The sequence below is a fragment of the Tripterygium wilfordii genome, chromosome 1 (assembly GCF_013401445.1).
Source record: "Tripterygium wilfordii isolate XIE 37 chromosome 1, ASM1340144v1, whole genome shotgun sequence".
Taxonomy (NCBI): domain Eukaryota; kingdom Viridiplantae; phylum Streptophyta; class Magnoliopsida; order Celastrales; family Celastraceae; genus Tripterygium; species Tripterygium wilfordii.
Genome location: NC_052232.1, coordinates 9,345,621 through 9,372,619, shown reverse-complemented (window position 1 = coordinate 9,372,619; position 26,999 = coordinate 9,345,621). Strand labels below are relative to the sequence as shown.

The following is a 26,999-nucleotide window of genomic DNA, read 5'->3' as shown; positions in this document are numbered from 1 at the left end:
GAAGAGAGATGAAAATGTGCACAATCTGGGCTTCCATGAACTTGGCTACTTGACTCGGTTTGGAACAACCCAGGCGTTTCTCAACCCAAAAGGGCAAAAGCCAAAAAGGGAACACAAATGCCCTCTCTTCTTTGAAAGGCATGTACACACCCAACAATTTGAGGCATAAATTCCTTTGAAATTGAACTTCGTATTTTAATAATGGCTGGCTTCTACTGTGTGTTATCTTTTGCATAATCCCTCTCCACCTTCCATTTCACATCAGGTATCTACATTAACTACTACTTCTATCTTCTTAGTTTTCCTACAATTAGTAACATCAAATGTGGAAGTTGAAACTTTGCCTTTAAAAACTTAAACACAGCACCACGAAATAGAGCAATTCTAGTCAAAATTCTGCTTTTATGGACCCCGCCTCAAAAAGTCATTGACCTTCCGATCTCGGTCTATTTGGTGAAGCGTATACGCTAGCTTATAAACTATGGTAGACACTAGCGAAAACCATTTTATCAAATATACGCTAACGTACGCTCAAAAAAAATATAAATTCCACCAATAAGTTTATTTCAAAAATATGATACTGTATGATTAAAATTATCAAGTATAAGCTAGCATCAGCTTTAAAAGTATCACCAAACACCTTATTTGACAACTTATAAGCTAGGGTAGACGCTAGCATAGACCGCTTTACCAAACGAAACATATATACTAGCGTACGCTCAAAAAATATAAGCTTTGACCAACAAATTTATTTTGAAAGTATACTAGCGAATGATAAAATTACGAAGTATAAGTTAGCTTTAGTTTTAAAAGTATCATCAAACACCCGACAACTTATTTGACAGTTTATAAGTTAGAATATTTTTACCAAATATAAGGTCTACCAAATAGATCCCTTATAAAAAGGTCGGTACCTCATTGATTGGAGATGCCAAAGCAATCTTTTAGCTCCATTGGTTTCTAAACAAACAGAATATTTGAAAAGAGCATTAACTACTAATCAGGAATGGTGTTCAATAGCAGAACCAACACCAACAGCACATCAAGAATGAGAAGTTCTCCTTCGCTAATTCTGTTCTTGATGATGATGATGTTGGCGTTTACGCATCCGGGTCTTGTTGATTGTAGGGTTCTTCAATCAGCAGCGACGAGCGATGGTACAGAAAGTCAGGTGATTGATGGTGAAGCAGGACATGGAGTTGCTTCATTTTCAAAGCCTGTGAAGGACATGAGCGGCAAGGTTACTGTAATGAAGCAGGTGTTCACGTTAGCTTCAGGACCCAGCAAGAAAGGATCTGGTCATTAGCTGTCATTGAGTTTCAATGCCTAGCTTCCAAGGAAAAAAAAAAGAGTTTCAATGTCTTCTTGTCTATTGTCGATGATCTGGGAATGTGTCATGAATCATGATTATACATGTAATATATATGTTATATGTCTATGTAGGTGTATATCAGGCTAGTTTGCCGTATAGAGAAATTCTTTGATTTTTGATGTGATGTCATCTGTTGGTGGATTTTTTTTAGCTTAAAAGCAATGTAATTAGGGGTTCTTGAATTTAGTGATGATGAAAGACAGACAATCACAAATTTCCGATTCAAAGTAAGAAAAGCTGTCAAAAGGGGGCACATCTTTGCATAATATACCATCTCTGGCTGTCTGAACAGGAGGGTTTGACATGGGCTAGCACGATCCGCTGTTCATACTGATCAAGGCCAACATGAACTGTGTGCCTAGTCAGCACAACTAAGTGCGGACGTAGGAATATTTATGCCATGATGGGCAAAAACAATGGATTTTGGTCAATTTATGGTGAAATTTCATTGTCTTGCAATATATATTGGAACATGTAAAAAACAATAGAATTGAGCAAATGCACTCCAAAGTTTATTGTTTTCAATATTCACAACGAAATTCTATTGTTTTTTAAATTACATGGATGAAACTATCGACAATGGGTATTGTTGGAAAGAGCTTTACGTGGTGATTTTGAATATAAAGTTGATTTTTTTTATTGAAATCTAACATGTATTTTGAGATATAAATGTCTTGAAAATTCTTTTAGGAAAAGAAAAAAGAAAAGAAAAAATGGAAGAAAGAAAAGAGAATTGTTTAAAATTTATGTTTGCCATCTCATTTTGTTTATATGCAATGCCACATAGACTTGGGAAGTGTTGAGACCAAATAAGTTGGGATATTTAACAGCACCGATCTTCAAATTAATAATTCCATTTTGTTTGCCTTTTCTTTTGTTTGACATATCTGACGTCCAAACTGGAGTGGAGGAATATGCCACGAGAGATTTTGCATCAAGAACGACAAGAAGTGCAACTGTGCTGGGGGATGGGTTGGACCATTTGATTGGGCTGTCATTGAATTGCTTCGCATTCTACTTAAAGTCCAAAGCCATGTTTGTTCGGCCCACTTAAATGGGTTTCATCTGATTACTCGTCCTTTTCTATGTTGGGCTTCAATTGTTCAGTCATTCTTGTCTGGCGAATGACGATCCGTGATAACATATTCGTGGCCCAACAAAACTGAATTGCAAACCATGGGCCTGGGGCATTGGCTGGGCTCAAATCTCAGCCCTATATCCGTGGGTCTATCCTACGTACAAATATTTGAGATAAGCCTCAAATCCACATTTCCCCACAGTGAACACACAAGTGCTCTGGTTTTCTCTGTTCTTCACAAGCACAGCAATGATAGTTTGAGTCATCATCATAAAAAGATTGGCAGGCAAGAGCGACAGGATGTTTATGGTTGCTTTTGAACTGTCTTGGGTGAAGTGTGTATGTACTAAAGAAAAATACCCCTGGAAGCTTAGTTGTGAAGGCTAAAACTGCACTCGAGCTTCAAGCGATAGTTCTTTACAGTCTTTCCCACACAAATGCAAAGAAGTTACTCTCTTGTCCTGTGAACAAAAGTGAGCGTTCGACGTTGATGGTGAAGTTCATTTACATTGAAGTCATTCCCAAGAACACATTTGAGATGACCCTCAAGTCGCATTTCCGACATGAGTAAAACAAATGCTCTGGATTTCTCTGTTTTTTGACAAAACAGCACGATAATATACTCTGATTAGTTATCTGCTCTTTATTATCTGTGAGTTAGGATCCAGTTGCTTCAGTTTGGTATCGGTTTGTAATTGAGTTGGATTGGCTGTTGGTAGAGCTGTTAGTGTGTCATATGGCTGTTTTTTCATTGTATATGAGGTGTTCGATAAAAGGCTTCCCTGGGTTGCATGATAGTTAATTGTGGTGAACATTGTTGAGAAAGAAAAGACAAAAAGAGAAGCAAATCCAAACTTGAAAACCCAGCTAAAGACAGTACAGTATTATCACTATCAATACAAAACCTACAATTTCCACGGAATCTTTGTTCAACAGTCGTAGTGAATGATGAAGCTGCACTCAGCATTGGGACATGCTAGTGATAAATCTTCACGGTCTTCGCCACAAGAAATGCAGGGAAGGTAATTTCTTGTCATTCGGACAAAAGTGAGTATCCGACCTTCATGGCGAAGGGCTTCGGTATTTTCAATGAAGCCATGGTCAAAAACACATTTCAGATGACAGCTAAATTGACATATCCGACAATAGTAGAACAAGAGATCTCCTATTAGCTTATCCAGACAAGCATCACAAGAAAACTTTCGGCTAGATTCTTTAAAAAAAGATTGATGGACAAGGTCAACGGTATGTGGATGGCTGCTTTGAACTGTCTTCGTGGGAAGTGTGAGCTCGCAAAATTCACTACACGTGCCACACAGTTTGTGCTCCGAAGATCTTTGGAGGACCGAAGAGGGAGGATGTAAGTGGTATTCACGGCCTGGTTTCAGATACGGATACTTACCAAGAGCACATAGGGGATGAGCACAATAATCAATTTCATCACAGTAGTAAAACCAATGCTTTGGATCTCTCGCCTTCTCGCATAAATCACAATAATACTCACCATAACCTTTATCAAAAGAGTGATAGGTTAGTACATATTGATCCCCAAAACTTGAGTGCTTAATTGTAGCAGGAAGTGTGGCGCATTTGTAGCACAATGCGAATGAACACTCAGGGCAACCGAAGGAGAACAATTTTCCAAGAGTACCACAAGCATTACAAGGAGAGCTGGAATATCGAATCAGAGAGAGGACATGCTCATGACTGGCATGTTTGAATTTGCGCGGAACTGAAACACAAGGAATACAAATTTTGGAACATTCGATTGCATCACGCTGGTAGGAGAAGCCATGGCAGTGATTATGGCAGGGAGAACAATAGAAAATTCCATCATCACCCCACTGCGCTTTTAAAGTAAAGTTGTTGGCATTATCCAAGGGATAAATGCATGTTGGTAATTGAAGGCAGGTTTCGTGAAGCAGGAAGTCGCATTCTGTACACCTGTAAAAGGGGTTTGAGATAGGTAGAATGCATCCATCACAATAGTACCTGTTATTGTGAGCATCAATCTCATCATCAGAGAGGGTTAAATTGTGGGGATGACTAAAATGGTTGATCTTTCTGGGTACTTTGTGATCTTCTTCTTCTTCAGGTTTAATCTTCTTGGACCCAGGTGTCTGGAATTGATTCAAATTCCTAAAAGAGAGAACCATATCCGAGAACAATGTTTAGGAAGGATTAACGGCTGATCTTCATCTTGGTCCCCAATTGGGTTTTGTAAGGTCGTATTTTCTAATGCACATTTCACATGGACGACAAAATTACATTCTGGAACCAGGCAATAATAGCGCCCATAAATCGTGCTCAACTCATCACGACAAATTCTGCATTCGGACTTGACATCTTCACTTTCTTGAATGACACAAGCGTGGACGAGAAGATGACGATGCTGTCTTAGAGAGATTCTTTGTGGTTTTGATCTGCAATTTGCATGGACCATAAGATGACATACAATACATATATAAGGCTGTGATACCAAATCAGCAAGGTCACAGTCGATGCCACACACATCGCATCTAATAGCTTCTGCCTTCATGAGAAGAACAAATTGGTGTTGGTGATCACTCTCTCCTGCACATTTGACGTCAACTTTGAAGTTGCAATCGCCACAAAAATACATGAGCCTTCTTATATTGTTATTGAATTTGCAAATATAACATGTCCCGAGAGCTAGACGAAGGGTGAGTCTGTGTTGTCGATGAAAACGGTGCCAGATCTTACCGGTTAGCTTTGCACAACTCTCATGAAGGGAGAAATTGCACTCGCGGCAGTTGTAGCTTGCAGCCATTATTGGTTTCTCACACAGATGGCAAGAAATGGTTTCGCCACCTGTAGAAAATCCCACAATGGCACAACCCAAAGCCAGCCTCCCCACCATCTCAGCCCATTGGGCCGTGGCAGTTCCCAGCCCACCTTCCTGGAAAAGGCTGGACAATTGGTTGAAGACTTGGGCAAGCTTATAAACTAGACACCAAGCCCCTCAACAATCGATGTGGGATTTTTATCCCTTTAACACCTTTTTAACACTCCCCCGCACTCGTGGACTGGGTATCAAAGCCCAAGGCCCAACGAGTGGACTTTTTCATCGGGGACGAGCACACCTGCTTCGATACCATGTAGAAAATCCCACAATGGCACAACCCAAAGCCAGCCTCCCCACCATCTCAGCCCATTGGGCCGTGGCAGTTCCCAGCCCACCTTCCTGGAAAAGGCTGGACAATTGGTTGAAGACTTGGGCAAGCTTATAAACTAGACACCAAGCCCCTCAACAATCGATGTGGGATTTTTATCCCTTTAACACCTACATACACAACAAATATTGCCTCTATTCTTCTCTACAATTGCTCCTATTTTTCTACATGGTATCGGAGCAAGGTTTGGATTTTCACGTGTTGGGCTTCTCGGAGTTGGACCAACCCACACGTGAGGGGGGATGTTGGAGAAATACCACATCGTTTGAATTGGGTTCTGTATTGTGGTTTAAATTGAGGGTTCCTTCAACTCCCTAATAGGCCTTTTAGGGGGTTGGGTTAAGGGCCCAATAAGTTTAACATGGTATCAGAGGGTTTAGGGTTAAAAGACAGCACTCGGCTCGGAAGCCGATTAATGATATAAACTGCTGCTAATACTCCATAAGACCAAAAAACTTTTGGAACATGCATGTGAAGCATCAAAGCACGAGTTTTTTCCAACAAGTCTCTATTTTTGCGTTCTGCTACTCCGTTCTGTTGAGGAGTACCAACACAACTAGTCTGATGCACAATGCCATGAGAATATAAATACTGTGTCATATTTTTAGACATGAATTCTGTGCCATTATCAGAACGAAGTGTTTGAATTTTAGAGGAAAATTGAGTCTGAACAAGCATATGAAAATCTTTGAAGATATTCATAACTTCACTTTTTGATCTCAACAAGTACACCCAAGTAACACGTGAGAAATCATCAATAAATGTAACAAAGTATTTAAAACCATCAATTGATTCAAGAGTAGGTCCCCAAACATCGGAGTGAACAAGTTCAAACATTCTAGTAGTTCTAGAAGAAGAAGACACAAAAGGTAATCTAGTAGATTTTGACAAATGGCAAATTTCACAAGAAAAATAATTAGTATCAACATTTGGCAACAATTTAGTGAGAATATTATCTGAAGGATGTGCTAAACGTTGATGCCAGAGAACATGATCTGCCGAGGAAGAGGGAAAAAACGAGACTTGAGTACTTTTGCTAGGTTGAAAATTTCCTGAGATGTAGTAGAGACCTTGTAGAAAAAATCCTCTACCAATGATCTTTTTAGTGACAAGATCTTGAAAAAGTACCTCATGAGGAAGAAATATAACACAACAATTTAAAGCTTGAGTGAGTTTTCTAACCGAAAGTAACTTGACTGGAAAAGATGGAACATATAAAGCCATTGAAGTCACATCTTTAGACAACAATTTAAGTTTACCTTCACCAAGAACAGGAACACCATTCCCATTGGCAATTGACACATGGGATGGAGTAGAAAATTTTTTGAAGTCAGACAAATTGGTTAATTTATTTGTCATATGATCGGTGGCACCAGAATCAACAATCCAAAAATCATGCACGGTATTAAATTCTATAGCAGTAGAGAGTGCACTGAAAATACCTTCAAAGTTGTCATTGGATTGATGTCCCGAGTTTGATAAGAACCCAGCAAACTTACCAAGGAGGGTTGTGAAATTAGAGTGTCCTATACCAGAAGCTCCATGTATTGAATTTGAGGTGTAATTTACTCTTCCCTTCTCCTGAAGATAGGTTGCAAACTCATTTATAAGGGAAATTGGATTTAAAGTGTAATTTACCATATTTCCCTGTAATGTTTCTACAACACCACCATCAGTTTGATCTTCACTACCGAAGAATATTAGCTTATGCTGGTGAGAGTAATGTTGGATCTCCATTCCCTCTGTTTTTTCTTCTTACACAAACTCACTGCAACACAGGGTTGGGGATTAGAATAGTACTCTAGTGACCTAGTCTTCTTCTTTTCTTATTATTTTTTAAAATATAATTGCTAACTCATGTTCAACAGCCATCTTATTTGACTTCTCTGATTTAACATATCCATTACAACTCATTTAACGCTAATTAATTAAGGGATAAGTATCAGAAAAGCCCTTCAACTAACCAAAAAGGATCAACTCAGCCCTTAAGCTTTTTTTCGTGTCAAATGAACCCTTCGATTTCAATAGGCGGTTCAAACAAGCCCTTGAAGCACTATTCCGTCATAACGTGGTTGATGTGGCAGTTAACTGCTGAGGTGTAATTTTTTTATTTTTAAATCAAATTCCACTTGTAAAAATGTCCAATAAAAAGATGCCACGTGCCCTAAAAAATATTTAAAAAAAACAGAAAACTAAAACTAAAACTAAAACAAAATCAATTATAAAAAATCCCTAATTTCCATCGCAAATCGAGTACGACCCAAGGCGGGTTAGGATCCAAGGCCGGAATCTCTATACCGCAACAACGTCGGTAGTCCTTCATTGCCGAAGATGGACTTTGCTCGGAAAGATAACAGAATCCACAACTCGTACCTTCCATAACCAAACCCATCAAGAAACTGAGACCCATTTTGCCATTTTAAGAAACACCACCGCAGCCTCAGCTCACCATTGACGAGATAAACAGCAAGCTGAAGGGGCACATGACTCACTCAGACACCAAGCCGACTTCAAGGGAGATGCCCACAAAATTGCCCAAAAAGATGAAGAAATCGGCGAGTGGAAGAAGTGGAGACAGAGAGAAAAGTTAATGAGCAAAGAGGAGGAATTCGATGGTGGAAGAAGTGGAGACAAAAAACTTGTGAATGGTGGAAGAAGTGGAGACAGAGAACTTGTGGCTTCATCAAGGAGGAGAAGGATCTTTGAAGAACCTAATCGACCAAGGTTGTAGATCTCGAGGGGATTTTTGGTTTGATTTTTATTTTTTTTTTTGAAAATTTGGTTTATCAAAATCCATGTCAATAAGTCCACATATTACTAGTATTTAATAAATTAAATGACAAGTCAGAAAATAATGTCCATGTCAGCGATTTTTAACGGTTAATGGATGGAAGGGCAAACGTGGACCATCTGTTGAAGTCGAGGGGTTCATTTGGTACGAAAAAAAAGCTTGAGGGCTCAATTGACCCTTTTTGATAAGTTTAGGGGCTCTTGTGATATTTATCCCATTAATTAATACATTAATCACCTAAACTTTATGACGATGTAGGTACTATATAATGGTTGATGGTTGTTGCATATAATTCTGGTATTATATTGTAAAGAATTGTCATCTTTTCGTTACTTAAGACAAGTTATATGATATAAATTATAATTACTGTTGTTTTGGTAGTCTAATTTGTTTAACTAAAAAATTGTTTATGATCAGTTAATGTGAGTATGTGACAGAGATACGATTTACCCTTTTTTATAGTAAAAAATGGTCTATGATTAGTTAATCCTCTCTCCTTCTCTTCCGATTTCACGTCTCCCTCCCTTTCAACTCTCATTGATCCTGTTAATCCAATAACGAACAGCACCCCCCATCTGGGCATTGATCTTGTGCAGCGATAGTATCTAGCTGTTAGTGGGTCATATGGCTGTTTTTTGCAATGTATATGAGGTGTTTGATAAAAGGCTTCACTGATTTGCATGACAAAGTTAATTGCGGTAAACATTGTTGAGAGGGAAAACCCAAAAAGAGAAGCTAATACAAACTTGAAAACCCAGCTGAAGGCGGTACCATATTGTTACCTTCAATACAAAACCTACAATGTCCGCATAAGCTTAGGTCTAAACTTTTGTCTACAGTCATAGTGGATGATGAAGCTGCACTCAATATTGGGACATGCAAGTGATAACTCTTCAGTCTTTGCCACACGAAATGCAGGGAAGGTAATTTCTTGTCACTTGGACAAAAGTAAGTATCCGAGCTTCATGGTGAAGGGCATTTTCGATGAAGGCATCGCCAAGAACACATTTCAGATGACCGCTAAATCCACCACATCGCCGACCCCAGTAGAACAAGAGCTCTCCTGTTATCTGATCCATACAGACATCACAATTTCTGCTAGATTCTTTAAAAGAAGATATCTGATGGACAAGGCGAACAGTATGTACATGGCTGCTTTCAACTGTCTTCGGTGGAAGTGTGAGCCCGCAAAATTCAGTACACGTGCCACACAGTTTGTGCTCCGAAGATCTTTGGAGTACCGAAGAGAATGAGTGTAAGTGGTACTCACGGCCTGGTTTAAGATACGGATACTTACCAAGAGCACATAGGGGATGAGCACAGTAATCAATTTCATCACAGTAGTAAAACCAATGCTTTGGATCTCTCGCTTTTTCGCATAAATCACAATAATACTCACCATAGGCTTTATCAACGGATTGATAGGTGAGTACATATTGATCGCCAAAACTTGAGTGCTGAATTGTACCAGGACGTGTGGCGCATTTGTAGCACAAGGTGAATAAACACTCAGGGCAACTGAAGGAGGACATTTTTGCAAGAGTACCGCAAGCATTACAAGGAAAGCTGGTAAATTGAATCAGAGAGAGGACATGCTCGTGACCGACATGTTTGAATTTGTGAGGAACTGAAACACACCGAATACAAATTTCCGAACCAGCATCACACCGGTAGCTGAAGCCATGGCAGTGATTATGGCAGGCAGAACAAAAGAAAATGCCATCATTACCCCACCCCGCTTTTAGAGTAAAGATTTTTGCACGATATCTATCCGAGGGATTAATGGATGTTGGTAATTCAAGGCAGGTTTCGTGAAGCAGGAAATCACATTCTCTACACCTATAAAACGGGTTTGAGATAGGTAGAATGCATCCATCACAATAGTACTTGTTATTGTGAACATCAATCTCATCATCAGAGAGGGTTAAACTGTGGGGATGACTAAAATGGTTGATCTCTCTTGGTACTTTGTGATCTTCCTCTTCTGGTTTAACCTTCTTGGACCTAGGCGGCTGAAAACGATTCAAATTCCTAAAAGAGAGAACCATATCTGAATAACCTTTAGGAAGGATTAAATCTGATATTCATCTTGGTCCCCAATTGGGTTTTGTTCAATCGTATTTTCTAATGCACAGCTCCCATGGACGACAAAATTACATTCTGGATCCGAGCAATAATAGCACCCATAAATCGTGCTCACCTCATTAGGACAAATTCTGCATTCGGACTTGACACCTTCACTTTCTTGAATGACACAAGCATGGACGAGAGGATGATGATGCTGTCTTAGAGAGACTCTTTGTTGTATTGATCTGCAATCATCATGGACCACAAGATGACACACAGTACATATATGAGGCTCTGATACGAAATCGGCAAGGTCACAGTCGATGCCGCACACATCGCATCTAATAGTCTCTGCCCTCATGAGAAGAACAAACTGGTATTGGTTTTCACTCTCTGGCTCTGCTTCTTGTTCGCATTTTGATGACAATGAGGCACATTTGACGTCCACTCTAAAGTCGCAATCAATATCATCACAAACATACATGAGGATATTTTCCAGGTAATTGCTAATACGGCAAATATGACATGTCCCGGGAGCTAGACGAAGAGTGAGCCTGTGTTGTCGATGAAAACGGTGCGAGATCTTACCGTTTAGCTTTGCGCAACTCTCATGAAGGGAGAAATTGCAGTCATGGCAGTTGTAGCTTGCAGCCGTTATTGGTTTCTCACACAGATGGCAAGAAATTATCTCGCCACCATCAGTTTGCTCTTCACTGCCCAAGAATGTTAGCTTATGCTGGTGAGAGTAATATTGGATCTCCATTCCAATACTCTGTTTCTCCATGCACAGATGGGTTTAGGGTCTAAAGCTAAACTTTGTTGGCCTATACGAACAAGAATCACAGAAGCAAATGACCAAAACAGGATCAATTTTCCAAGAATGTAGTATTTTAGTACAAATGATAAGAGAGTTGACAATAAAATATCAAGACTAGGATCAATCTAGACCACATGAAGAAGTAAGAAGACAGGGCAGCCACAAACAAAAAGACATACAAGGACACAAGCATAAATGAAGCTAACAACATAAAAAGACGTGGTTTGGAACCCATGGGCCTAATACCAAGAGCCTTGGCTCAATATTCGGCCCAATTTTCGGCCCAATACAAACAACGCTCGTATGCCACAAACAAAATGTGGAAAAAAAAAAAAAGTTGAACTTAAAACTGTAAAATATGTTATGAGATGTTTGATAAATTAAAAACAAACATTAGCGGAAAAGTTATTGAGTAAAACTATTATCTTGAATTTAATAATAAATTACATCAATTTTTAATCATTTTGTTATTAAGTTTAATCTAATAAATATAATTTATTATTAATAAATATTTTAAAATTAAAAATATGATTTTTATGTAATATGAGATTAAAAATTGTTAAGTAAAAAAAATATAAATATTTTTTAAGTAAAATTGATAAGGAAATGTTAATAAAATAATTGTTAAGTAAAATAATAATATAAATTCTTTTAAGTAAAATTAATAAAGAAATTAATATATGTACTAAGTGTATAAAGAAATTAATAAAGAAAAATATTATTTAGGTATAAAAGTGGGGCCACACTTGACAAATTTTTAAGAAAAGACAAAAGAAATGTATCATTGTGTGGGCAACACGGAGCTTCTTTTCCTACAACGAAACCGCTGTCATATGCACAACGGTTCCACTGTACACGCTTTGTTGTTCGCACAGTGGAAATGTTGTGCCACCCGCCTTGCCAAATAAGCGGCTATTCTATTTGATGAAACAGATTGTTGGAGAAGAGCCAAACAAGAATTACTCCTCTCCAATAGGTCATGCTTTAATGTTTGTTTTTTTGGTCTTTTTCAACTCAAAGCCAGAATTGATGGCAAGGCCCCAATAGTTTATATGAACTAGGAGTGTACATCGGGTCTGGTTTAGTCCAATCCGATAATTTTTAAAATGTGAATGATCCATCCGATAACCCTATTAATAATATTACAGAATTCACAATGGACTAATTGAACACAATTCTATAGCAATCCCTTCACTACTTCTCTATCCAGTTATTGCGCCTGAGAACAACTTCTTTTTTTTAAATTATCTTTTTTTTTTTTTTGACGTCTCTCTTTGTTTCAACTTTCTAATTCCCACTTATATTGTGCATGCACAAATGTGCATCACGCATTGCATAATACACATAATTAAAACATTAAAAAAAAAAAAGTCATATTCGGATGCGCATTGATTCAACTTTGACTAATTAAAACGTACCTACCTACTAGTTGTCTTTTCGAATGATGTCTCCTCAATCCTCATCCGGGACGCAACCTAATACACGCCTTTTGTTTCTTAGTTTGGAACAAGAGGGCTTATTCGAGAACTCTTATAGTCTTATGGTGCATGATTAGCAGCTTGTTTCACATGTGCTAGTGGTTTTGGTACCAATATGCTTGCTTGCAGAACTTTAAGGAAATTAAACAAGAGCTTCTTCTTGCTTGGGATTTGAGATATAGGCTCCGTTTGGTAGAGTCATTGTGTTGATTTTCAACGTTATTTGTTAAATTGTGAAAAATAAACAGAGTTAAAGCTGTGAAATAAGCTGTGAGGTGTTTGGTAAAATCAAAAAGTGTTTAAAGCTTATAAGCTATACTGAATTGTGCATTATTTGACTATTTACCAAATAAAGGAGTTGTCATTTTTAGAACACCACATAAGAATAAATTGACAATTTTTTCGATACAAATAAACCTACATGTCCACATTTAAATTAAGTACTACAACATAAATTTAATACCACTCTAAGCACTCACTGTCTCTACCTCTGCCTCCTACGTACAAGTTTATCTGTAATCTTATCCCGAATAGATGACATGGTCCTGTCATCACGCAAATCATCAACACCAATAACAGCATCTTCAATACTTAGACAAACCCAACACAATTAAAATCCTTGAAGAACACACCAATAACCTGGATCTACTCAAAAATCGAAAATCAAGAACTCCAGATACATATAAGTAGTAGAAATGACCTATTGTCAAGTGTGCTGGTGATGCGAGATCGACACTGTATATGATAGAGAGAAACTCCTGAACGCGTGACGAAGAGAAGAAAATCACACCTGTTATCAGCAAAAGGAAAATCGAAGTAAATCAAAGAAAATCGAACAAAATCGAAGCGTGAAACCTAAATCGAACAAAGAGAAATCAAGATCGACACACCTTGATGAAGAGATGGACACTGTGATGGACAGAGAGCTCCAGCCGACGAAATTGTTGAACGCATGAAGAGAGAGAGAAAATGAACTGGTTACCAAACAAAGGATAATAGAAGGTATAAACCGCTCGACATAAGCTCAGGTTGAGAGCTTTTTTTTAAGCAGTAACTAAGCCGTTTTGAGGGCGGTTAATCTAGCTTAATTGACTTATTTGGTTGAGATGCAACCGCTAGCTGTAAGCTGAGCTTCACGCCCTCCCAAACACACGCATAAAAGAGTTATTTTGGAGAGTGACTCACAATAAACTATCTCCGCTAATCGGTGGTGGTTGCACTTTGTCTCACCCATATTTCTCTTTATTGAGTTATATTTATTGGTTTCTATTTCATTCCTGGATGGTCTGCATTAATCATACATTGCGAGAAGGAAACTTTTGTGCTGATTTTCTTACAAAATTAGGAGTGCACTTTGGCGATTCGCTAATTGTTTGGGCTTCTTCTCCTAATCATATCAAGTCATTTTTGTTTACTGATTCTATAGGTGTTTGTCATGTAACATCTTAGTCAATCGTCCAATGTACCCAAAAAAAAAAACAACTTTGACTAATTAAATGACACGATCTTAGCATGTTAATCCACTAATTAACAATTCCAGCTCATCCGTCCCCCTCGTGGATCGTGGGTCAATCAAATGAATCATTTTTTTCATAAACCACATTGAAAACGACAGACGACCCATTGGGCTTTTTTCCGGGCCACCCCATTAGTTAATATGATTATAAAATTTTTAAGCTGCGAATTATATCAATAATTGGGTTAATTAATGAAGGTGTTGGTTACAACCACCATATCAAATATTGATAAGGATATGGGTATAAATAATTGGAGTTCGTACTTAGATTCTTAAGGTGTGAACCAGATTAACCAGCAAACGTGGGATAAATTAATATATACGAGCATCTTCGAGAGTTGGACTGACTATATAACGTAGAATCACAGCTTTCATAATGAAGTTGGACGATCCGGACATTAGGGTTGAATATTCTTGCAATCTTTAACACGTGATCATAACATATAGTATGAGTTTGGGAGTGTGTTGCAACTGTGTTCAGTTGCAACACACCTCACAGCACCACAGTTTTTTATGACACGCCAAACAGTTTTTGCGTTCCAACTCACCTCACAGCACCACAACTTTTTACCTCACCGCACCTCACCACACTCCCAAACACTTACATTATATGTTGACTTGTCCTACGTAATCAAATTAGGTCAATTATTTTATTTTAGATTAATGTACAAGGTAAACCTTAAGTGATTTTATATTAATATTATTAGTCATCTAATATAACCGTAATTTAGATACGCCAAACGCACCTCACAGTACCACACCGCACCACACCACCGTTTTAAAAATTATGCGCCAAACAGCTTTTTGCGTTTCAACTCACCTCACAGCACCACAGTTTTATAACTCACAGCACCACACCACACCTCACAGCATTCCCAAACAAGCTCATAGTTTCAAGGAAAGTACACTTTTGGTCATTGATAGATAATCTCTGTTACAACTCAATCTCTCACGTTCCATTTGTTTCACCACACCAGCTGGTGTAGTGGTAGTGTCTCCCCCCACACTATCGACGTCGAGGGTTCGAGATGCGGAGGCACGTTTGTTTGATGGCTGCCGGGGCCACATCACCTCACGTCATCAACACCACTCATTTTACACTAGTATTTCACGGGCATAATTTTTGTAAAATTGGTCAATCAAACTATTGACCTGTCATGTTGACCAAATGGTTTCCGTCAAAAAAATGAGATGGCAACTCAACACTTGCTTTGTCATGTCAATTTTTTGACGGAAACCGTTTGGTCAACATAACAGGTTAGCAGTTTGATTGATCGGTTTTATAAAAATTCTACCAGTGAAAAACTGGTGTAAAATGAGTGGACAAAGTGAAACAAATGAAACATGGGGACTGAGTTGTAATAGAGGTCATCTATCAGTGGTCAAAAATGTACTTTCCTCATATAGTTTCAATAAAATCTTACCTTAATATAATATATATTTTTTCCTCCTTGTGTGGTTGTGTAACTCTATATATAGCTCCTAAGTTGAGCACAAAATCCATCACAAAGAAGGTGTGCAATAGCTAGCTTTGTAGTTTTCTTAATTGGCAAATCAACCATGGAGTGTGATAAAGGGCTTTCTAAGCGTTACATGAACTTGAAACCCGAAGAAGTTAGATTTGTGGATCTCTTTCGCATCTTATTCTCTGTTAACATCGACAACAAGAACTTCGTGGATAGCAAAGCAAGGAAGACAAAGGAGGATACCTTCGACATTCGCTGGCTCATTTTTCTCTCTATTGTGGCTCAAAAGCTATTGCAATTTGTCTCCAAGCCATTGTCTTTCATTGGGTCTACTCTGGAACTTTTGCTCAACCTTCTGTCATTCAACACGAATATTATTGTGCTCCTTTTTAATGTCTTACGAGGTTAGTTTATTTATTTATTTATTAATTATGTTTTTTTGATGATTAGGGTTTATGTACTAGTTAAAATAATCTGAATCAACCTGCACTTGGGTAATAGCTTAGTGATGAATCTCTCTAGGATCAAACCATATGAACTTGAAAGGTCTTGATTTCCATTCCCACTAAAATGGCCACGCGTTGAGCTTTAACCCAACTTACTATGTCGTCAGGTGAAAATTTTCTATATGCACAGACTTGACGGTCAGAATTTAGGCCTAAATTGAATGTCCAAATAGGAAATTTGTATGACGTTGTTCTAGATTACCCAAAAAAAAAATCTGAATCGTAAGGAGTCAATTAACAACAAATTAAGGAATGACTAATGTTGGTAAGCTCTATTAGAGGTGACTCCTTCAAACATAAGTTTAGGGTGGTAAAATAATTCTTGCATATCTTTATTGAATAAACCCAACATCAATTAAGTAGAATATATATATAAGTAAATAAAATCAAGCTAACTAATTCAAGAGTACTCCTTATTCTTATTCTACAAATCAGAAAACTAAATCTAATAGTATTGATTCTTTTATTTCTACATACTAAATAAAATGAGTTTAAAAATGTTGTATACACAGGAAAGGTAGTGGTGCCAGACAGGGAATCGGCGAATTTCAAATCATTTGTGGGAAAAACAGACGAAAGAACTGAGTTAGATGCCAACATCGGACGTGGAGATGGCATGAGATACTTTGCTGCACTATCAAGTATGGCCTCTAAGGTTTCATACGAGAACAAGGCCTACATCAAAGCCGTAGTTGAGGATCAATGGAAGGTACGTATATGTACAACCATACATACATATCTTGATTAATTATGTCTTAAAATTCCAATAAGAGATCTTAGGGATCCCAATGTTTTTTGTCTCAACTATCTAAAATGTTAAGATTGACGCATATGATTTTATATAGATCATATGAGGCCTACGATTTCACATGGATTACAGCTTTTTCTACGGATTTTTTTTTCAATCCCAAAAATAAAGAGATTGATAGACCGATCCGTGTTTTTGATCATTTGCAGATGGAGTTGTTGGGATCGTATGACTTTCGGAATGGTGAGTCTGTCTTTAGTAAAAAATTGGGGAGCATTTTTGTATTCTAGTGTTCAACTTGGATGAGCCATTATTAATTTGTGCCTAACTTATAGTTTATATAATTAACAACAGTTTGCATTAAACAAATCTCGTTTTTTCAACACCCGAGTCACTAATTGGAGTGATAAAAACAATGTGTATCATCCAGATGATCAGAGTTCGAATCCCCCTCCCCATTTCAAGAAGAAAAAAAATCTCGTTTTCTCAAGAAAATATTTGTTATTTGATGAATAAATTATTAATCCATTAATTAAATAATAATTGATTCATTAATTTGACTAGCTTATGGCACAAATTTGCAGATTTTCAAGATAAGGCCACAACGCAAGCCTTCATTTGTCGCGACAAGACGAAGGACCAAGACACAATTGTCGTGGCATTTAGGGGAACCGAACCATTCGATGCCGACGCATGGTGTACTGACATTGATCTTTCTTGGTATAAATTCCAGGGAGCTGGGAAGATCCATGGAGGTTTCATGAAAGCTCTAGGCATGCAGAAATGTGCAGGTTGGTCTAAAGAAGTTAAAAAAGACGTTAATGGTGGCGGACCCTTAGCTTATTACACAATCAGAGACATGTTAAGAGAGATTCTTACAGAAAATGATAGAACAAAATTTATAGTGACTGGTCACAGCCTAGGTGGGGCACTAGCAATTTTGTTTCCAGCAGTGTTGGCGTTTCATGAGGAGAAATTGTTGTTGGAGAGATTGGAAGGAGTGTACACGTTCGGACAACCAAGGGTGGGAGATGGTAAATTTGGAAATTACATGGAGAAAACGTTTAGAGAGAATGGTATCAACTATTACAGATTTGTTTATTGTAATGACATGGTTCCGAGGGTGCCTTATGACTACAAAGGGCTTCTGTTCAAGCACTTCGGCACCTGTGTTTACCATGACCGTCGCTACAAGGGAAAGGTAAGTACAATCGTCAAAACTATATCCCACATCGGATTAATATAACCCAATCGAGTGGTATATAAATAAAGTCCTAACACATCTTGCACAAGTTCTGGGCCTAAGAACCAATGATGACGGCCCATGAAAACAAATTCGTGTAGACTCGTGGCCCACATCGAACAATATCCTTGATTTGTTTGTGCATCAGCCCGCATGACTTTATTCTTCTGAGTTGTCACCTATGATACTTAAACCTAGAAAAAAGGTATTGGTTGGATTATGTCAATCCAATGTGGAATTTTTTGCTTATAAACTATTGGGTTGGGTTATGCCAACCCGATGTTCGATTTTTTAGTCTTTTAACATTTTAAGATGATTTTTTTAAAGAAATTGATGGTTATATGCAGGTGGTTGTAGAAGAGCCCAATAAGAACTACTTCTCCCCTTGGTATGTAATTCCAATGATGCTAAATGCAGTTTTTGAGCTTATCAGGAGTTTTACCATTTGGTACACACAAGGACTTTATTACAGAGAAACTTGGTTGCTCAAAGTGGGTAGGGTACTTGGATTGGTGATTCCAGGCATATCTGCTCATTGCCCCCAAGATTATGTGAACCTCACACTTTTGGGATCAACTGATGTATTTGTACCTCGTACGCGTTAGAAATACATGTTTTTTTTATTATTATTCGTCTGTTCGGGTGAAGGTTCAAGGTCTTTATTTCCCATCGTGGTCAATAAGTTGATCGATCATGTATGGTTTTTGCATTGAGTAGTATGTTCTTAACGTTTATCAATGAAAAACAGTGCTAATCTATTTTCTTTTATAAATATATATTCTCGTAACCGGAATCGTGACGCGGATAGATTTACAAAAAAACAATAAAGTCGCCACCAATTGTTTTGAAAGTGCAATTGGTCACCTATTGAAATACTGATCTGTCATTTTGAGAATTGAGTCCGGAGGTCGATTGAGCGTAGGGAAAGTGTTAGCACTTAACACCCTACGACACCCACTTGCACGGTTACCAACCCTTGAACAAGGGCTAATGAAAATATTTTTTGAGGAGTTCAGAAAAAGAGATTTTTTGAAAGAACTCCGTCTACACTGCGACAGAATCCCTCGAAGAAGGAGTACACAAGCTTGCGACAAGATTTTTTTTTTTTTTTTTTGAAGATGAGGGATTTGTTTGGAAAAAAGGCTCCTTCTACATGGAGATAGAATCCCTCGAAGGAGGAGTGCGCATGCTTGCGTAATTTATTGAAAAAGGGATTATCGTTTAGGAGAGGATCAAAAATAATATTTACAAAAGGATAAATGAATTTTAATAAATGAAATGAATGTCTCACTTTTGAAATTAACAATAACCATTTTAAGATTAAAGTCATTTTTCACAAGTGGATAGTTAAGACCATCTTTGTCTCGATGTGACAACTGTCTCGATTTTGGAAAATAAAACAAACATGTGAATTAAGTGTTGGCCCAAAAAAAAGAATGAATGTTGGCCCAAGGAAAAAAACACAAACCATGGAACAAATGTGGGGCCCAAAGGAAGGAACCAAATCATGAAAATACATGGTGGCACAAAAATGAAATAATGGCCCAAGCAAGAAGCACAAGCCCAAATACAAATGATGGCAAGCATTGGCCCCCCAAAAAGAACAAAAGCCCAACCCCTCTCTTCTCTTCTATTCTTTCTAACCGAAATTACCCTCCTTTCTTTAATGTTTTGTTTTCCTTCTTTTTCCTCCCACTCGGCACACTCCCCTCCTCCGCCAAAAAACGAGTTCTGCTCTTTTTTTTTTTGTCAAGACCAGCACTCCCCCCAAAAAGAAAACATCAAACAAAAATGAACAATGAATGTCTAAATGAAATAAAGCGCCTCCAAGAGAAAATTGTCAAATCCAAGTAGTATATTAGGGCACTGAATTGGTTATCGCCATTTGAAATGGATAAAGCTCAAGAGGATTTAAATCCATTCGATCACCGTTCGACAAAGAGAGGGACGGGGTTTCCTCTTACACGGGGACATAATCCCTCGAAGGAGAAAACTTCTTTTTCTTGCTGGAGAATCAAGAAGGAAACACCAAATAAAAAACAATAGAAGAGTTGTGACTTCCAAGACAGATGAGAAAAAAAGTATGGATGTTTTGACAAAATGGGTCTCACAAGAACAACAGCAACCAACAAATAAGAAGACAGCAGTACTCATTTATCTCTTTCTTTGTTTCAGCCACACTAACTTTGTTTTCTCTCTATTCTTCTCTAACCTAACGTAATCTCCTCCCTTTCTTTCTCAGACTCAAAAACCCCCTTTTTCTTTTGTCTTCTGCGCCTCTCTCCCTATTTTCTTAACCTCCTTGTTTGCTTTCTTTCACTTTTTGTAGCTGCCGATTTCTCTTTTTTTTTTGTTTACTGTAGCTGCCTTTCCTCTTCCTTTTGTCTAATATCTCCTCTCTTCTAGCCTTTTCTTTTCTTTCCCCAAAAATCTCTCCCCCTAACTGCTCCCTGTGTGTGTGCTGCCACTATCCTCTCCTGTTTTTTGTGTACCCTCTCACGCAGCCCCCCTCCCTCTCTTTATTGGGTCACAACTTTCTTAGGGTTTCTTTTTTGGTGTGGGCTTTGTGAGCTCTTGGTTTGTGGGCTTATGCTTTTCATGGGTTGAGAATCAATTAGGTCTTGGGTTGGATTTGTAGGGCCTTGGGTAGAACAAAAAAGTTGAGCTAGTTATGAACTTGGCTTTGGACTTGTTTATTCTTTATTTTGAGATTAATGAAGAGAAAAATAAAAATGTAAAAAAAATGAATCAATTTAAATCACATAATGTATGTACATATAAAATTATGTGATTTAAATTGATTCATTAGTCCATCATATATATACATACATACATATATATATGATGGAGTAATGATTCATGAGAGAGAGGTGGATGTATAGTCTTTGGCCTAAATATAGAATAGTTGGCAGAAGCAACATGTGAAAGCATTCAACGTGACAATGTAGTGTGCAAGTGAAGAAGGAAGGCATGTGTTCTTCATTAGTAGATGGACAGATTTGTGTCCATTCATTCGCAGAGATCAATCAAGTATGGATGATCGATGTTAATTATTGCACTCAAGCATAACACGAAAAATATCCGAGCAGTGTATGACACATATTTATTGAGTGTGATTTTCAATGACTCCATTTCTATAATGTCATCACATCTAATGAATGAATGTCACACAATACTCGGATGCTTTTGGGATGGTTATCACTGAGATATCTAGCATTGTTGACATAATTATTTTGTAATATTTTCACGAAAAAGATATAGATATCCCAATAGATGGTATCTTAGTTACTCCAACTTCTGAGCAGTGAATCGTAGGCTCCACATCTCCCACATGTTGCACATGAAATATTATACGTACAACTCATCAACTGGAATACTTACCGCTGGGATAGTAATTCAATATCATTACTAATATTTCCAACACGAACCTACATTAGGACCATCAATCAATCTAGTCTTTGATCCACATCCTGACCTTCAATCTCGTCTCCGACCATCAAGCGTGAAGGAGCCGTCGCAAGTTCAACCATGAAGAGTCCAACCATTGCACTTCAAGCTACAATACTTGATCACCATTCAATCGTAAAAAGGCTGCATGAGAGTTATTTATGAGAGATGGCCTAACCCTAATAAAACAATAGCAATTTAACCAATAGTAATTGAGGCATGCATGTCTAAATTCTCTTATGCGTACATGCCTCGCAATTATCTGCCAACTACTGCAATCAAATTATGAGAGATAATTAATGAAAGCCCACTTGATATGATCTGCCACCGACTCTATTGTTTCTGTTGGAGTTGATGATCCCATGGGTGCTAGAATTGTTAGCTACGTACTTGATATCTTGTTATTATTGGTGAGACTAGTAACGTCTCCTTCCCCTTGGAAAACAATCCCAAAAATGACATAGATATTTTTCTTTTCTGGAGAGAACTTCAAAAGAGAGAAAAAGCTAGGTCTGGAATAATTTTCTGATGAACCCTAAAAAAATATCTTCGTTAAAAAAGAGTCCTCCCCTCAAAAAAAAAAATCAAAATTGTATGTATTTTATGATGCTTGGTGTTTTTAATATTAGCAGGGAATGTTGTGACTTTTGTGCTATCCCACATTGCCTGGATTGACTAGCAAAGGTCAGTATATAAGTGCAAGTCTCCCGTCCCCCTATAAGGCCTTTTAGGGGGAGACAATGGGGGTCCAAAATTATTACATGGTATTGGAGTAGGCCCGATGGGGCGGACTTACCTCCACGTGTAGAGTGAACGGTCTATCACCTCACACATGCGGGGGGTGTTGTGACTTCTGTGCTATCTCACATCACCTGGGTTGACTGGCAAAGGCCCGTATATAAGTGCAAGCCTCTCCTCCCCCTTATAAGGTCTTTTAAGGGGGAGACAGTGATGACCTATAATTATTACAGGGAATGTCATGTTTTGGGGCTAATAGGGCCATTGGTGCCTTGCAAAGAGAAAAACCATCTCTGAGTCTAAAACCTCCCCCTTATAAGGTCTTTTAGGAGGGGGGACAGTGAGGACCTATAATTATTACAGGGAATGGCATGTTTTGGGGCTAATAGGGTCATTGGTGGCTTGCAAAGAGAAATACCATCTCTGAGTCTAAAACCATAGTTTCTTTGGAGTGTATAGATGGGTTTGGGTGCTTTTTTGCTTTCAGGAAAGTGAGGCACAATTTCAGTGCTTTCGTTCAAAGCCCTCCTCCTCCTCCTCCTACTCCTACTGCGGAGTCAATAAGCTGCCTATTCATGCCATCAATTCCTAGCGTAAATGTTGTCCTCTAAACCCTAAAATCTTAAATTCAAGTTCATCATTTCAGTAAATATCCTGTTGTTATTTTTTGGCCATGTAAACCCTAACTACTTGGATTGCTCTATTATATTTAAATAACTCAATTAGCAAGTTGCAAAGCATTATAATGTGTATAACTCTGCCGAAGTGAACTTCAATTGATCTTACTTATGACATACAACTTATAGTTATACATTATATATGTTTTTTAACTGAGAACAATATGATACAAGTTTATGTTTTAGATATCCGATAATTATGTATTATACGCTATTACATAATACATAATAATCAAAAGAAACTACTCTCTTATTTTATTAAAGATGACTTCATGATATTTTACATGGAAATTGCTATAAATTACATTTGAAGCTCAATACACACATAACACACATATTATACCCTCAACAAGCTAGAAACAATTAGATAAAAGCTTATTCACGATGGGCCGGGCTTTACACATGGCTTCCAACGGCTCAAGCTTGGACACGGTCACCCCTTTACCTTCAGACATGTCAACTAATTCCTCACTCACCCTTTTCCATTCGAAGCACTGAATTAATGACCCTAAAGTCAATCCAATAACACGTTGGGCCAAACCCGACCCAGGACATGCCCTCCTCCCAAGCCCAAATGGTATCAGTTTAGCAGACTCACTATCCCCCTTCAGAAATCTCTCGGGCTTGAAACTTGATGGGTCATCCCAAATTGTTGGGTCCCTGTGTATGACCCACGCATTGACCAATAAGATAGTGTCACGTGGCACATAGTATCCTCCTAGTGTACAGTCATCCGACGATAAGTGCGGGACTAGAAGCGGCGCCACCGGATTCAGTCGAAGTGTCTCGGATATAATGGCTTGAATGTAGTGTGATTTTAAGACATCTGGCTCCTCAATCAAGCTCTCTTGTCCTACTTGGCAGTCCATTTCGGCTCGAGCTGTGTCGATAACTTCTGGATGGTTCAGCAAATTGGACATAGCCCATTCTAACGTCACTGCTGACGTATCAGTTCCTGCCAATAGCATCACCTGCAACACGTGATAAATTAACAACCTCATCTTTATATTTCAATACCCTTTTGAGTAAAATATTACAGGGGTCATGTATTTGCCTAGGTCCAGCCTAATCCCATTCATATCGTAATCCGCAAAGACAACATCATATGGCCTCCATGATTTGTCGGCTAACTGCGGCTCGCACTAAATAAAGAGACGTGTCCGACTATCGGTTAAGTGTCGTGCACTACAAGTCATTGCAGAGAATTCTCTGCAATTTTAGTCTAGATATCTATTTCGTTTATCAAAAAGAAATATATTCACATAATTTTCTAAGTTTGATAAATATACTGGACTGTTATGATGATCATGTTGTGCTAAAATTACTAATACCCACAGACAGTAGCACCAAACCAATTAACCAAATCAAATATCCAACCTAACTAAACAAAGAATTAAGCAATCAACAATATCATAGGGTAAAAAGACAACACACAATATATACATGATTTGACACGAAAGGCCTACGCCTACAGGTAAAAGATAATCAATTTCACTATATGGACAAGTTACAAAATGAAAGACTACCCAATACAAATAGAACAAACTCACTCTAAATGCTATCTTGTTCCTACAAACTCTCTCTACAAGAAAATCAATGGAGAAAACAACAAGGACAAGAAACTAATTTATCCACAAGGCAATCGGAATCTCAAGAGTTGCTCTCTTGCTTATCTCTTGGATCCTCACTCTCTTTCTCAAGTGTTTCCCATTTGAAAGTGCTCTCCCGATTGTTTCTCTCTAAGAGGCGGTTATGCCAGCCCTCAAACAAAAGAACCCTAAAAGTCCTATTTAAACAAGTGTCTAAAAAATTTGAGATTTGCGTTATATATATGAGCCAATATCTCCACATACCATTACAATGACTTCTACTGCAACCCTCGTCCGCAATATAGATTACTACAATGCGCGGATTATAATCTTATCTAACAATTTTAACTGGCTTATTCGGGCATAAAATTCTTTTTTTTTCTTGTCAAAATAACGAATGAGTAAATGAAATAATCAAGAAAGAATTTGCAAATATTTTTGTTAGTCAACGAAAGAGATTTCCACTAACCAGTACAAGTCCTTTAATGACCTGATCCGTATAATACCCTGGCTGTGACTCTTGCAAAGAAAGCAGATGATCAACCATGGAGTTCACGCTCTCCGAACCTTCTCTTTTCCTTCTATGCTCATCAATCAATCCTTGTAGAAAAGAATCTGTCTTTCCAGCAAGTCTCTTCACTCTCTTCTGATAACCTCCCCAATCAATCCACTTCAAAACGGCAGAGAAATCACCTGGATACGACACTCCACCGTTCATTATAGCCTCCCTCATTATCTCCCTAAACTTCCTGGCTTCCTCTTCGTTCTCCACGTTGTCGCCGTAGTACCGCTTCCCTGAAACCATTCTCATTATAATATTAAACGTCAGTTCCGTAAACATCGGTTTCAGCTCCACCTTGGCAAAATCATGAAGAGAGTCACGGGACAGTTTGAATAATAGCCGTTTGATCTCGTCCTTTCGGATGCTCAGGAACTTGTTGAGACGGTGATTGGAAAAGATCTCGATCGTACAGATTCGGCGTAGGTTACGCCAGTGGTCCCCATACGGGGATTGTGTGACGGTCGTGTTGTTGTAGCCAAGATGCTTGGCCAAGAGTAGTTTAGGTCGGTTGGCGAATACAATGTCGTTTTTAGTGAAACATTCTTCCACGAGTGATCGTGAGGACAAGACAATCACGCGGCGAGAACCGAACCATAAGGAGATGATTGGGCCGTATGTTTGGGAGAGTTTGTAGAGGATGTTGCGGTGCATGGATGGTTTTAGGAGATGGAGGTGGCCGAGAATTGGGAGTGAAGGTGGGCTTGGAGGGAGTAATTTGCTCTTAGTAGTCTTATGGCTTCTTGATCTGGAGAGAGAAAATTTGAGTGCAAGAAAGATGAAGAAGAGAGAAATGGCGGAGTAGTAGATAGTGTTGTCTTCCATGGTTTATGTTCCACTGGCTTAATTGTTTGTAATTGCTTTATGAGCATTATATATATATAATATAAGGAGGGGATTGCCATGCAAGTGAATAAGTGATGATGAGAGATTTGTACATATCTTTATTGGACTTATCATGACTTGCCTTTTGTATTGTTCTTTTAGTGTATTGAGTCACTGCTTACATATGTAATGCGGTTCAAGTCAATGCTACATCAATCATGTGGAAATGGAGGCTACAATTCTTGTAGCAAGAATCGATTACAATTTTCTCCTAAAATCATCTTAAATTATGATTTGAGACACCTGAAGAGACCAACTGAACTAAATGGCAGATAACCAACGCCAAATATGCACACACTTAGCCTTAGATGGGAAATGCTCAGCTGAAAGCCCAGATTGAGGATGACGCCAACAAGGAATTAAACTCGTTACTTCAGAACTTAGGGTTTAGAAATTATGATTTAATGTTTATGGTTCAATGTTTGGTTGGAATTGTCAAGTTGACAATGGTAACTCTTTATAGATGTGAGAGGATCGCAAGCTCAACTCTTTCCCCCAGTAGTTTTGGCATTATCACGTAGGATAGACTAAAGGCTCATGAGAAGTTTTGTGAAATTAAATATCTTTTGTGAGTATCGACCCGATATTAAGTATCATTAGCGTAGAGTGGTTTGTGTTGACAATCCAAATTTATAACTAACCCAACCCTCTAGTGGATATATTGGAGTGGAGAAAGCCCTTTTAGTTTCACCTTAAGAAAAATATACTTTGATTTTGAGGAGGACTATTGGTGCCCAAAACCTGGGATTGCAATAAGAAAATACAGAGCGAGGGCTCGTTACCAACTCTGATTCTCCTCCGGTATACCCTTAGAAGCTTCAATTTCAT

The 26,999-nt window shown here is 38.2% G+C and overlaps 5 protein-coding genes and 1 pseudogene across 5 annotated transcripts; 1 reads left to right on the top strand and 5 right to left on the bottom strand.

Moving 5' to 3' along the window:
- Positions 1–3,287: 3,287 nt before the first annotated feature.
- On the bottom strand, positions 3,288–7,449 carry LOC119995015 (annotated as a pseudogene).
- A 465-nt stretch (positions 7,450–7,914) lies between these two features.
- LOC119996540 lies at positions 7,915–10,506 on the bottom strand. Its single transcript, XM_038843217.1, has 2 exons — positions 9,374–10,506; positions 7,915–8,115 (listed from the first exon to the last, which is right to left on the bottom strand). The coding sequence occupies exons 1-2, from the start codon at positions 10,481–10,483 to the stop codon at positions 7,915–7,917; spliced, it is 1,311 nt and encodes a 436-aa protein (XP_038699145.1). The 5' UTR covers positions 10,484–10,506.
- On the bottom strand, positions 10,507–11,286 carry LOC119996532. The gene has a single exon (XM_038843205.1). It carries the CDS (start codon positions 11,284–11,286, stop codon positions 10,507–10,509), a length of 780 nt encoding a protein of 259 aa, XP_038699133.1.
- Positions 11,287–13,265: 1,979 nt separating this feature from the next.
- Positions 13,266–14,031, bottom strand: LOC119996523. The gene is made up of 4 exons (XM_038843195.1): positions 13,911–14,031; positions 13,688–13,820; positions 13,498–13,587; positions 13,266–13,342 (listed from the first exon to the last, which is right to left on the bottom strand). Exons 1-4 carry the CDS (start codon positions 14,029–14,031, stop codon positions 13,282–13,284), a joined length of 405 nt encoding a protein of 134 aa, XP_038699123.1. The 3' UTR covers positions 13,266–13,281.
- A 1,804-nt stretch (positions 14,032–15,835) lies between these two features.
- LOC120001892 (triacylglycerol lipase OBL1-like) lies at positions 15,836–19,048 on the top strand. The gene is made up of 5 exons (XM_038850410.1): positions 15,836–16,183; positions 16,798–16,994; positions 17,243–17,276; positions 17,618–18,234; positions 18,624–19,048. Exons 1-5 carry the CDS (start codon positions 15,874–15,876, stop codon positions 18,879–18,881), a joined length of 1,416 nt encoding a protein of 471 aa, XP_038706338.1. The 5' UTR covers positions 15,836–15,873; the 3' UTR covers positions 18,882–19,048.
- Positions 19,049–23,364: 4,316 nt separating this feature from the next.
- LOC119997208 (cytochrome P450 81E8-like) lies at positions 23,365–26,204 on the bottom strand. Its single transcript, XM_038844079.1, has 2 exons — positions 25,197–26,204; positions 23,365–24,109 (listed from the first exon to the last, which is right to left on the bottom strand). Exons 1-2 carry the CDS (start codon positions 26,109–26,111, stop codon positions 23,492–23,494), a joined length of 1,533 nt encoding a protein of 510 aa, XP_038700007.1. The 5' UTR covers positions 26,112–26,204; the 3' UTR covers positions 23,365–23,491.
- Positions 26,205–26,999: the final 795 nt, after the last annotated feature.